Source organism: Hyperolius riggenbachi, chromosome 8 (assembly GCF_040937935.1).
Source record: "Hyperolius riggenbachi isolate aHypRig1 chromosome 8, aHypRig1.pri, whole genome shotgun sequence".
Taxonomy (NCBI): domain Eukaryota; kingdom Metazoa; phylum Chordata; class Amphibia; order Anura; family Hyperoliidae; genus Hyperolius; species Hyperolius riggenbachi.
Genome location: NC_090653.1, coordinates 269,542,148 through 269,556,284, shown reverse-complemented (window position 1 = coordinate 269,556,284; position 14,137 = coordinate 269,542,148). Strand labels below are relative to the sequence as shown.

At 46.5% G+C, this 14,137-nt stretch overlaps 1 protein-coding gene across 1 annotated transcript in view; it reads right to left on the bottom strand.

Annotated features, from left to right (window-relative positions):
• Positions 1-904: 904 nt before the first annotated feature.
• Positions 905-14,137, bottom strand: part of EXOSC2 (exosome component 2) — a 43,251-nt gene continuing 30,018 nt past the window's right edge. The window contains exons 5-9 of the mRNA XM_068248844.1: positions 11,132-11,197; positions 8,828-8,896; positions 8,577-8,753; positions 5,393-5,521; positions 905-3,007 (exon numbers count right to left, since the gene is read on the bottom strand). Coding sequence (XP_068104945.1) covers positions 2,927-3,007; positions 5,393-5,521; positions 8,577-8,753; positions 8,828-8,896; positions 11,132-11,197 — 522 coding nt within the window. The 3' untranslated portion in view covers positions 905-2,926. The remainder of the gene's footprint in view (positions 3,008-5,392; positions 5,522-8,576; positions 8,754-8,827; positions 8,897-11,131; positions 11,198-14,137) is intronic.

The window sequence follows — 14,137 nt, the reverse complement described above, 5'->3', positions numbered from 1 at the left end:
TTGAGCTGCAGCATGTCATGTGAGAACATTAACTACTTGAGGACCGCAGTGTTAAACCCCCCTAAAGACCAGGCAATTTTTCTGGAAATAGGCCAATACCAGCCCCCAACCCCCCGAACCCCCGTTTAACCCCACCTACAGAGCCTTTCTGTTGATGTTGTCTGATCCCTGCCAGGATGTTTATTTTTTTTTTTTTATAAATAGTTTTTGTATATTTCCTTATTTTTGTCCCCCCCAAACACCCTTCCTCCCCCAGCCAGCCAATAGCAGCGATCGGCTGTCACAGGCTTCAGCCTATGAGAGCTGATCGCTCTCCTGTGTCCCAGGGGGACAGCCGTGCCACACGTCTGTCCCCAGTACAGCGCTGCCATAGATCGCAGCGCTGTACCTAGTAAACAGACGTCTAAAAGTCACCTAGCGGCGATCGCTGCTGGGAGACTGATGGCTGAGCGGAGCTCAGTCATTCAAGCGAGGATGCGCACGCAATCCCCTGCAAACTCCGCCCCCAGGACTGCATGCCAATTGCCGTTAGGTGGTCCTGGGGCTGCCGTCGCATCCACGCAATTGGCATGGAGCCGTCGTATATGGTTAAATGAAGCAGAGTAAATTGTCGGGTGCTGTGTGATCTTACCAAACCGGGAGTGGGGGGGGGGTGCATCTTCACAAGTTTGCCTCAGACAGCAAAAAGTCTAGAACTGGCCCTGACTGTCACATACTTACTCCTTTTCAATGAGTAAGCGGAGACCTGGCGTGAAAGGTGACAAGGGAGAGTTAACACCCTCTGCCACGGTGAGCATGTAGATTGTAGAAGAATCAGGTTCTGATCAGCAGAATTTAGAACAAGGTTCAGATTTCAAAATATGCCGCCAACACTACTTATAACCAATCAACCAGCACACCAGTATTTTAGCAAACAATGACTTTACTTGGAAATCAGAACCAATACAACTTTTTACAAGAAGGTATATAATGATCCTGGTGGAGCAATGGAATATGAATACTAACATACAAAAACTAAAGGAATGTGACCTGATCCTCATCGTCCTATTCCAAGAGGAAGGATGGCAGAACACAAGAATCGGATTGGTTGCTGTGGGCAGCATGTTCTTCCCTCCAACATTTTCTTTTAAAGGCAAACTTCATTAAAAATAGTTTAACAATTATTACGATACTGCTGTGTCATGCTGTCCCCAGTAGTAAAATCAGTTACTGAAGCCCAAACCTAGTGGATCCGGGGTGCCCATCCTCTAATTTCCTGTATGTGGGTGGAGGTGCATGTATTATGCCAGTATGGTACTCCCTGAAGCAGCCCATAGACTTCAGACATGGCAAACGAGTAAAGGTAGCCATACATCTAGCAATCATGGGCAGATTCCACCAAGACACAAATCTTCTCTGATAGGAGAGAGGTTTGTCAGCTGGCTATATACTGCAGGCCGATTCCCGATCAATTTCATGCTGATATCGATCTGGAATCGACCTTGTGACGCCACATTCACCGCCCCAACGCTGTCCCCTAATGTTAAATGTCCCCCCTGTGCGAGGGATACATTACCTGTCTGCGGCATCCACTTGTCCTCTGCTGCTTCCGGGATTCTCCAAACACGCCTGCCACGTGGTTGCCTAGTAACGTGCCCTTACTAGGCAACCACTTGGAGGGCGTGTATGCAGAGGAGGAATCCCGGCAGCAGTGGAGGCTTCGGAAAGGTAATGTATCACTTGCACAAGGCAACGAGGGGACATGAACATTATGGTGGGACAGCTCCTGGGTGGTTTCTTCGCGTTCATCGATCTTCCTGAAATTGCATGCGGTTACCGCCGCTCACCCGACCGAGCAAATTGGCCCAATATCTTGCAGATGGTCGATCGACTGCCAAGTCCCCTGATGTATGTCTACCTTAAACCTACTTGAATCAATAATTGGCCCTCTTTCCACATTGCCTCATCGGATATTCAATTAGATCTCAGCAGACAGAGATACGATTTAATATCCCCCTCCCTACTTGAGCCACGGGCATTGTACTGCCACTGCCCATTCCTTCCAATGACACATCAACCCCCAAATCCCCCCCGGTGGTGGTAGTGGCCCCCCTCCCTCCCCAATATAGCTTCCCAATGTGGTTTGTGCTGGCCCCCCGGCTCCAGTATATTGTAGACTATCAGGCTGCGGAAGAAGCTCTTATCCCACCTCCTCCTCCGGGCACTCCAGCAACCTCCTCACACCCTTACTGCTCGCTTTACAGCCCGGCATCTCACTCTACTGACGTTGCATGCCAGGTACTAAAGCGAGCAGTGAGGGTGATAGGACGTCGTACATCGCTGGAGTGCCCGGAGGAAGAGCAAGGTTTCATGGCACTCCTGAGAGGTCCTGTTTGCGCACCAGGGTGCATATTTGCAGAAAGCAGGCAATGATGGACTAATTATGGGCACGTGCAGCAACAGCAAGTTCCATATTTGACATGCACTCTCCACCTGCACACAGGACATTGGAAATGACAGCATAGGAGCTTCATGTCCATCCAGCCAGGCTCCGGATATATAGGTATCCAACTATCAAGGCAGCATGTTGCAGCAATAGTGAAAGAGTAAAGCTCTTTAAATGGAGTTTCCCTTTAAAGTGTGTGTTTTTTTTTTTTTTACAAGAATAGAAAATAACCCCATGCGGTCACACTTCCGGCTACCGAGCAGAAAGCCTCTACCTTTTTCTGCAGGGTGCTGCTTTAATTGGGAATCCACAGAGAGAGCCTCTCTTCTTGCAAATGAAACGAGGCTATTAATTTATGACAGGTGTGAAATGCTGATATCAGCAGTTTCTATGCCAACATTAAGGTCTATGCAGATTCAGTTATTACAGTCTCCCGACTTGCACTGCCAGCGTCTTTTTCTAACAGCTTGTTCAGTAGCGAAGAGTCGGAGCAGCCCCGGGCTAGCCCTCCTGCTCCACAAGACGCTGCCTGGTTTCCAACACGATGTCTTCTACAACCTCCATCTTCAGAAGGTCTTTGATCTGCAAGACAAAAGGAGGGATCCAACTGTTACGAAGTACAACAGTTATTCCACGACAAAGGCAGAGCCCCCCCACAACCAGAGACCACGCAACAATGAAACTTTGCATCTGATCATTTTGATACTCCCCCACTCCTGGTCTGCTGGATCACTTTGGTTCGGGGCCGGGACAAGGTTCTCCAACAGTACAGGCGGAGATTCCAAAGGTGATTGGTAAATCAGCTGTTTTCAGCATTACTGATTGCGGTTATGCTTAGGGAATTGAGGGCAATGTGGGAGAATTTAGATGGCGGGGTTACTTCTACCATCTGTCCTCAGTAACCTGAATATACACTGTAAAACTGTTGTCAGGCGGAGGGCGGGGCATAAACTGAGCTCCTGTTACGGCAGTCATACAGCACTCAATTTTCGGCATGGATATCCAGCTGCTTCATTCATAATGATCATATCTGGCAGAGATCGATGCAGAATATTGGGCACCCGATTTATCGTTTTGATCGATTTATGTCTGGGATGATGGATTGGGCAAGCTGAGAAATCTGTGTCAAAAGAGCTCAATCAGGTGGGCAGCGATAACTGTGGTAGATTCCATGAAGATCGGCAGACCCCCTGGCCGGTCTCCCGGACCGTCTTCCCCCCCGTCTCATGGTGAGTGTTATGGGCTGACCGGTTACGCTGGCGTGACTCCTTGTTTCATCCTGTGCCCGGCGTCTTTGTGAACTGTCACTACAAGCTCCTGATTCATGACACGTCTCGTTATGCATGTGATTGTGGTCCGTGGCAATTCAAGAAGACGCTGCACACAGGAGGGGTCCAGGAGTCGCACCCGCAAGACAGGCGAGCATGTAATGCTGGGAATACACCATACAATTTTCTGTTAGATTTTCTGTTAGATTTACCTGCCAGACAGATAAATTCCAACATGTTGGAAATTATCTGTCTAACCATCTATCTGCCTAGCAATTAGGCATTATTCTACTCAGCAGGAGATAACCAGAAGACAATGCACCAGAGATAATGACCAGTCTCTACAGAAAATAATCTAATTATGCATTCTAACAGAAAAATCTAATAGAAAATTGTATGGTGAATTGACTTACCATGGGCCCAAGGGGGAGCGGGGAGGGGAATAGAGACACACACACACACACACACACACACACACACACACACACACACACTATACACACACTATACACACACACACACACACACACACACACTATACACACACTATACACACACTATACACACACTATACACACACACACTATACACACACACACACACACACACACACACACACACACACACACACACACACACACACACGTGGGGGCGGCCCAGCAGGTAATAAATTCCTCTCTGATTGAATCGGATGGTCGATGTGGTGGCAGATCGAGAGGTGTATGTGCACCATTAGTCTTTGGTCTGCCCCAATATATTTTACAATCTGGTGCCCACTCCATTCTTTCTGCGTTGTGAAATTGGCTGGATATCCAAAGAGTTAAGGTCGCCACTAACGGTCCAATTTCTAGCGAAAAAAATCGTTAGAGCGATCAGAAATTCTTATCGGATTGGTTGTAAATAATCTCAGTTGATGAGCACAATCAATTACAAATGATTATAAAAACCGTCGTCCAATTGGATTTTCGTCAAACCAAAATTTGGATTTTCTTGTTGGTTGTGATAGATAGTAAGCAAAGATAGGTTCATTGATGATGTAGTGAATGATTTCACTTCCGATTAGAATTTCTGATCGCTCAAATGATATTTTACTAGAAACTGGATCGTTAGTGGACAGCTTAAGGCACAGGAATCCTTGCTTAAAACTACAAAAGAGGCCTTGGTGAACATCAACTGCCATAACTCATTTCTTTAAGGCTAAGAAACAACATAACACAAAATGTGCCTGTCCTTAGGGAAATAAACAGAAAGAGGTCATGGCTGTAATGTTAGCTGGACTTTCATCTAAGCATGGTGAAAGGTAACATCTGAACAAGCCCGTCTTAGGAGGTGGGTGGGGGATAAAGGAGAGCCATGAAGGTACAAGCACTTTAAGAGATCTGTTCTCTCCGTGGGGGTCTGGCTGGCTTGACACGATAGCAGCCTGACCCAGTTACATCTCTCTGTACGTTAAAACCCTTAGAACTTGTTGATGTGAAACTGTGAAAGGGAGGCCAGGCTGTTCCCTCCAGCAGTATGGCAGATATTATATGAAGTTCACCACTGGATATCGAACCGAACAACATTCCCTTGAGCAGGACGTGATTCATGTTGGAAAGGTCTTATTTGTTTAAACACTCAGTAAAAACACTAATGGACAGCCCCGTCTTAGCTGCATAGTACAGGTGGGCCCGAATGGGGGAGGGGCTCTGTGACATACCTGGTGGGCTTGGGACGCTTCATAGCAGTAAAGGATACTTGTGTCATACAGCAACATCTTCTGAGAAGCCAGGGCCAGGATGCAGTTCCTCAGTCTTGAAATCACTTCTCTGTCAGATAAGGATATAGGCTATATATAAATAAAAAAAAAGGAAATTAATAATAAAGAGGAACTTTAGGTTTATTTTAAATAACTTAAAGGGAACCTGAGAGACGGGGGGATCATCCAGGCTGATCACTCCCTTGCCGCCCTCATGTGCCGTCTAGATCCTACACAATTCGACCACAAAGTTCTCCAGTCTGCCCCGGCAGTACTACTGCATAAGTGCAGAGTGCTCCCGGCTACGGGAAAGCAACGAGGGAGCGCAAACAGCCGGACTGTGCTTGCCCAGACTGGCCCCAACTAAAGGACTTTCCGGGGCAAATTGTGGAGGGGGCTGAAGGACGCCCCAGGTATGTATAATTTTTTTTTACATTTCCCCCGTCCCAGGTACACAAAATAAGGCCCGGTTTTCATGGTCAGTAGCCAGACGGTAAACAGTGGAAACTGCGCTTATCATTTAAAGGAACACGATCGAGTAACATGTTTGTTTTTAACCTGGGATTGAGAGAGTTCTGGAAGTGCTGGTAAATAATGATGTATACAATTCACTTGCTTATCTCTTGTTTATTGTATCAAATTCCTTTCACTCTAAACTGAGGGCAGTCTGCTCTAATCTGACAGCAGAGTGAGCCATGAGGGGAGAGGGAATTGAGAATGAGTTGTCCCAATAGAGCTAAATCCTACACAGAATAAATAAAAGCTTTTGACTGATATTTAACATCCCTGGCATTCAATTTCCCCAGAATTTCTGTGCAAAAAGTTATCCAATTAATTTTCATAACCAATAATGTTCACAGCATGTTTTGTATTGACGTGTAACCGTCAATACCGCTAGGGAGGTTAACATGAAAAGTAGGAAAATTATGACACGGCTACTTAGACATGATTTTGTACAATGTCATTTTAGAACACTTGGTTTGATAATGTTCCTTTAAGTGCTCCAATTCAAATTATTGGGCAGCGCCGGTACCGGCATTTCCCACAAGAGCCACATTTTTATCCCCATTTTTCCCATCATTTGAGCGGGCCTCTGTGTCCCCCTGCGGAGGTAATAAAACACGGTCACCGCTGAAAGCTGCCAAGGTGCTTTTCTGCACACTTGCAGAAATGCATTTGACTGACGCCGCAGGATGCCAGCAAGTGTCTGTGTAAACCAGGGCTATGGAGTCGGAGTCAAAGCAATTTTGAGTACCTGGAGTCTGAGGTTTCATAAACTGAGGAGTCGTATGATTTTTTAATACAAAATCCACAGCTCTGGTAAGTATTAGACTAAGGAGTCGGAGTCGAGAAGTCGGAGCCATTTTGGGTACCTGGAGTCTGAGTTGGAGTCGGTGGTTTCATGAATTGAGGAGTCGGAGTTGGAGTCGGATTATTCTTGTACCGACTTTTACAGCCCTGGTGTAAACTGGGCCTTATATGGAAACTCCTATAGTATCAAAACGTACTGAGCCCCCCTCCCCCTTTCATTGCCATGGTTCTGACGTGAGGGACCCGTATCAGTTTTTCAGGTTGCTTTATGTTTGATTCCATCACTTTGAATCTGCCGGTCATCTATTGCCCCAACATATTCAAATTATTCACTTTCAATCGAATGTAGGAAGTTTTTAAAAAAAATGTGATCAGACAGAATGACCATCTCTGTGTGAGAGTGGTGGTCCACGGCCATAGCACTGCACTGCATCCCAACTCTTGCGGTTTGATCAAAACCCAATAGATCTTTCCTCATTTTCTGACCAAATTAGAATCGTATAGAGATTGATCGACATAGCAAAACCCCCTAACTGAATCATGTATGCCTAGCATAATTAACAATGGGCACATCAAATCAACTCATCACATGTTATGGCTGCAAATGCTGAAGGGTGTAATGTCAAGTTACTTAGCAGGGTGGTTGTATTCAGTAGTAGTGGAAAAGAATTACCCGTATATACTCACACAAGTCAACCTCGTGTACAAGTCGAATCCAATACGCAACACTCTTATATTTGAGTCAATAAAAAATTCCAGTTCAAGTCTACCCAGCAAAGTTAATGGCTGCACTTGGGGCCCAGGGAGAATTAACAGCTGCACTTAGGGCCATGGAGGGGTAATGACTGCACTGCATACAGTATTGCAGCAATGAACCCCCTCCTGTCCCTTAAGTGCAGCCAATACCTCCTCCAGGCCCCAAGTGCAGCAATTATTCACTCCCTTTTATGCAGTCCAGTATTTCTACCCTGCCCCTTTCCTTGTTAAAATGGATCCGAGATAAACTTTTCCTCATTGCATAATTGTGTTCCTTTCCTATAGTTTATAGGGCATTCCTCAAGCCAAATACTTTTTTTGTTTTGTTTTAATACTCTAATTCCCTATAAACTAAACAAGCCTCGCCCACAGCTCCTTTTGTGCCTTGGCACTGTAGCAAGAGCTTCTGAGAGGAAATGACAGCGAGGTAAGTATGGAATATTCATTACAGGTACATCATGTGTTTATTTAAATAATTTTACTCAGTTCAGGTTAACTTTAAGATAAAAGGGTATAAATTAGAAAATGTACACTGTAATTCAATGTGGATTTCATTGATTACTCTTGGGGTTTGATTCATTATAACAAATAGCGTGCCTTATCAGAGTTAAAATGTCTTATGAAAACATGCCTTATCAGAGTTAGCATGCCTTATCAGAGTAGCATAGCGAGCGCTAAGAACTTATGCCTGCTAATTGGCAATGGCAAGAGCTCCACTTGTCCTGCCCTGAGCCCCTGCGGGTCCAATCACTTTAAAGGACATTATCCCCGCACTTTGATCGGCTCAATAGGACACTATCAGCCTATTGGGCCAATTTAAAGTGCGGGGATAATGTCCTTTAAAGTGATTGGACCTGCAGGGGCTCAGGGCAGGACAAGTGGAGCTCTCGTCATTGCCAATTAGCAGGCATAAGTTCGTATTGCTTGCTATGCTACTCTGATAAGGCACGCTAACTGATAAGGCACGTTTTCATAAGACATTTTAACTCTGATAAGGCATGTTAACTCTGATAAGGCACACTATTAGTTATAGTGAATGAACCCCATGGTATATTCCTTTGAAGCTATAATACATTACCTCCAGATTGGTGACAAATCCTCCCGCCTCTTCATCGGTTTGCTCTGGAGTGGGGAAAAGCCAGATGAAGCCGTTGTTCCCCAGAATGATGGAGGCCCCGCAGGGGAGATTGTGGAAGTGGGTCTTCCTCCTCTTTATCAGTGAAGGGGACACTTGAACCAGAACACCCTGTCCAAGCTGAAGACAAAGAGTCATTGGTGATATAAAGACCATGAAAGAGATGACCTTGTCAGAACCACTGAGAGTCCTACCTTGCCGTACTTGAGGCTGCGAGTGTGCAGGGAGAGCGCCCCATCAGAGTACACCGCCTGGACCTCAGCCTGGGAAGGTTTGTGAAGGAATAACCAGTCTAAGGCAGGAAAAATTGTCTATTTTTTTCCTTGGTACAATTAAGATAATTATTATCGAATCGGGTAAAAATCGGTGCCGCCAAAAGCATTCCCGATCTACAATTTGACCAGTTTCATGACGAAATTGGTCGAATGTATCGATTGGACATGCTGCAAGATGTCAGGCATGCTAGATCGGGTGCGTGGCATAACGGTGTGCGTTTATGGCCAACAAGGAACTTGACTGAAACCCGCCGGCCTATGTCTACCGTAGTGTAAATGTACCCCCATGCCCTTGCATTAAAACATTACCTCTCCACCGTCCAACATACTCCTCTTCCGTGTTCTTCCTCCCCGTAGTTGGCAACCATGTGGGGCAGGAACCCGGAGGAGGAGTTCAGCGGGCAGTGGAGAGGTAATATAGCATGGACAAGTAGCATACATTTACACTGGGGGGGCAACAACCAGGGGTGAGGAGGCGGCGTCACTAGGCCGATTGCCGAAAGTTTTCATGCTGAAATTGATCAGGAATCGGCCTGTGGTTTATGGCAGCCAACAGATCTCTCTCTCATCAGATTCGATCAGAGAGAGACCTGTCTATTGGTCGACTGGCCGCCAAAATCATTTTAACCTCCTGTGGTTGCATATTAACACACAGTCAGCACAGATCATACAGAGGTGACAGCTAGTCGTGATCATAATGAGCTCATTACGATTACGTGAAATTTCCCTTACATTTTCGAAACTGCACTTATATGTAATTACGATTTGTAAATTCAATTGATTTTGTGTAGTCATTCCTAATTTCAGGTAAAATTTGGTGTACTTTTTGCGTAATTTTGAGCCGACTTTAGCAGTGAACTGCAAAGCCCCCATATATTGTATTAACACCAACATTGCTACATATGTTATGCTGGGAATACCGCATACGTTTTTTCAGCAGATAGATGGTTCGATAATTTCCGACATGTCGATCTTATTTTCGATCGCTTTTCTGATCGATTTCTAATAGAAGTGAGTGGAAATAGATAAGAAAAGATAAGAGAATCGAACGGGAAATCAAGCGGAAAAACAAATCGAAAATCGATCGGACGGAAAATCGACCGAAAAAAAGCAATGTGTATTCCCAGCATTAAGAAGAAGAGTGGGTACAAGTGGCAAAAAAAAAAAAAAGCAGCAAGTATGGGGGCTTTGCTATAAAAAAATAAAGTTGGCACAAAATTATGCAAAATGACAACAAAATTACCCGAAATTATGATAATTACGCATAGGCGTCATTTCTGCAAATCACTAGTGACAGCTCAAATTACACTTGTGATAACTTACAGATAAGGGAGAATTAGACAGGCTGTTCTCTGTAAATACACACAGGGTGGATGTCTCTGTGTTTTACTTGTCTCTTGTGCAAGAGTTTAGGTCCGCTTTAAAGCGAAACTGTAAAGTGTTTTTAAACACATTGTTTCACTTACCTGGGGCTTCCCCAAGCCCCCAGCAGCCGTCCTGTCCCACGCCGGTCCTGCCCGAGCCGCCGTTCTCCCACCGCCAGCTACTTTCGGGTTCTCCGTCGGGCCACTGCGCCTGTGCGGCTCTGGCCACGCGTATCCTTTCTTCGCATCTCCTGCTATTGCAGAGGGGAACGCGATGAAAAGATACGCTTGGCAGGGCTGCGCTGGCGTCGACTTAGAAGTCGACGGCACTGCGGCGAAAGAACGGCGGCTCGGGCAGGACCGGCGCGGGACTGGGCGGCTGCTGGGGGCTTGGGGAAGCCCCAGGTAAGCGAAACAATGTGTTTAAAAACACCTTACAGTTCCGCTTTAAGCTGTGCAGCTATTAATAGTATTAGACGTGGCAGGATCGCAGCAGCATAAGCACAGCACCAGAATATATTGGTTTCAGCCGTGTATTTAGCAGGAGACTGGTTTCGGGGCCGTATCCTCTTACCACCGCTGACGGCCGAGTCATTCATCTCTTCTGCCCACTAGGAGTCGCCCATCCGTCTCACGTGCCCCTTCTTACTGTCGGTCCGGTGATTGAGCAGCCTGCCGTTCTCCTACTTGCTCCAGAACAGATCCTGTCACTCAGTAGCGGCTCTGAAAGGGCTCTGGCGGCTCGTTCTGTCACACGCCGAGAGATGGGCTGGCGAGGTGTATTTATAGACCGGCACAGCTGCCTGGCACAGCACCCCGCCAGTGATCCCGTTCCAGCTCTGCCTCTGTCAAAGGATACACTAATCAAGTCTCCTTCCTGCAGGTAGCTCCTCATCGCCAGCTCGTCCTCCGCCGACCTTCTCCTCTGAAAGAGAACAGGAGACATGGAAGATCAGCGGGCCGTATAATGACTCTGGGTGCCTCAGAGAGTCAGACGGCTCCCCGGAGAGTCACTTGTGTCATGTAACATTTTAAGTTACTGCCAAAGAATGTCATTCCAGCGAGTCAAGGGGAGCAGAAGTGCCTGTCACATGCGGCGCTAGGCACTAACCCTTTAACCTTTTGCTTGCCATTTATTTTCTAACCTGCTGGAGCCCCACGTTCTTCGGTGCCTCCCAGGGCCGGATCTAGACTTTTTGCTATTTGAGGCAAACTTGTGAGGATGCAACGCGCCTTCCCGCCCCCCGAATTGGAATGATCGCACAGCACCTGACAATTTGCACCACCCATTATAGCTGTGGTGAGCCCACCTCAGTATAGGTAGGTAGCCAGTTATAGGTGCCCCCAGTGTTGGTGTAGCTAGGTACAGTTGCCCCAAGTATAGGTTAACCAGGTACAGTTGCCCCCAGTATAGGTTGGCCAGGCACTCTCTTCACTTCCTGTTTCTGTCTGATGCTGCCCCCAGACTTCTGCCGTCTGAGGAAGTCGCCTCACTTGGCATCATGGGCAGACCGGGCCTGGAGCCTCCCCAGCCTGCAAGTGTGCCTGCCGCAGCCTAACGCAAAGTGGCACAAGGAGCGATTGATATTTACCTGATCTGGACGCAGGATTAGCTCTCCTCTTCCACCACCAAGAGACGCTGTATAACATCCACCTTCGGGTCCCGATCACACATCATATCATGTGATCAGGTCTAAGAGGATAATGTCAGCATATAGCGCCACCCAGTGGTGGAAGAGGAGAGTTGATCCTGCGTCTAGATCAGGTACATACCAAGCACTCCCTACCACTATGCATTAGTACAGGTATAGCCATCAGCAGCAGCCCTGCCCTGAGTTATCGTACGTGAAATGCGCAGTGCACCCCGGCTAATATTGGGCCCGACTGCAAACGAACGGAGTAGCCAGGGAGGCCACGATGTACATGGGGCTGATGGAAGCACCAGGTAAGTATTAATTATTTATGTTCTTTGTCTCAGGTACTCTTGCAGGTGGAAATTACACATAAAAAGTAAGATATATGTCTGGTGTTACTAGTTAGGTAAATTCTCAGCGTCATATACATTGACTCAAATGTCAATTCACAAAAAACAACACACGCGGTAAGACAGACAAGATGTTAAAGACACACAACGACTGTAGTAATGACAGTCAATATATGTTATTTATGAACTCCAAATATGCAACACGTTTCGCAGGTTTGATCCCGCTTCATCAGGCAATAACAACGGAGCAATAGCATATGTGGTCAGTAGAAGAGCCAGGCACCTCTGTGGGGGTCCCAGCACTGAATTCCCGTTTGCTGAGGAGGGAAGGGGGGAGCCTCTTTAAGATCAAGAGCCACCCCCTCCCCCAAAGTACGTACACCTCAGGGGCACTTTCCACTACAGGTACACTTTATAATAATAATCTGAACATTTGTATAGCGCTTTTCTCCTGTTGGACTCAAAGCACTCAAGAGCTGCAGCCACTGGGACGCGCTCAAGAGGCCACCCTGCAGTGTTAGGGAGTCTCAGTGTTAGGGAGTCTTGCCTTGAACTCCTTACTAAATAGGTACTTGACCTAGCCAGGATTCGAACCCTGGTCTCCCATGTCAAAGGCAGAGCCCTTAACCAGTACACTATCCAGCCACTATTTAAACTCTAGAGAGTGGGAAAGTGAATAAAAAACTTTTTCCCCTACTCATGTAAAATACAAATCCTCAATATTTTTGTGTAGTAATTAGAAATGGTTAATAAGCTAATTAATGGTTAATTAGCTCATTATTTGTGTCCTGACACAGCCTGCAGACTAGGCTTTACTAAAGGAGTAAGGGTTTTGCGCTGATACAATTCTTATGTCCATTTCATGCAGCTTGGACTTGCTCTTTACTTGTCAGTATAATAAAGAAAGCTATCTGTATCAGATCTGGCTTCCATTTTGCCTGCACTGCAATAATCCAACAAATACCCAACAAAATACTGCCTGATTCTTTAATATATTGAATGAGGTCATTTCAAAAATCTTTGCAATTGTCATGAAGTGGTCTGATAATTAACTGAAATTTGAATGAATACTCACAAGAAAACAAAAAAACACTTTTTTATCACATGAGGTAATTTTAAGGTGCCCATACATTACCGATTTTAGGGCCAGATCGACCATCCAAATTGATACATTTTATCAAATCAGATGAAAATTGGTGCAGCAACATGTCCACCCGATCAATGATTCAATCGATTTCGGGCCACTGGAAAGAGATTGGTCAAAAGCGTTTGATCAGGCGCACGGCTCTAATGACATTAGACATCTTGACGACCTCCTTGCCTTGCCACTGCCCCCCCCCCCCCCCCCATCCCAAGTGTAAAATGCTGTCCGCCGCTGCACCTGCAGTGTAAAATCTTCCTGCCATGACTCCTGGCCTCACCTGCCATTACCCCAGTGTGGCCCCAGGCGCGTGTGCATGACCCCACACACACACGTCATGTGGTGGAGCTCGGCGGTGAGAATGGACGAGGCTGGTAGTCAGGGCAGGTGAGATTTTACACTGCACATACACTGATGGCGGGGGGGGGGGGCGGGATTTACACGTAGGGGGAGTGCAGGCAGACTGCGGAGGCTGAAATCTTTCAAGATTCGGAATGCAGTGTATTGGGGGCAGGCTTAGTGAATGGAGCCCTTACTCCTTTAGTAACGCCTAGTCTGCAGGCTGTGACAGGACACAAAGAATGAGCTAAGCAGAACATGAAGGGGGCGTGTCAGGGTCAGAGATCCTGCAGGCCCTGCAATTACAGCTAAAAGTCCCAAAGGCTTTTATGTGCTGCTCCATAAGATCAATGGCTGATAATCACACCTGGGGGACCGGCAGACATCATTTACATGAACCC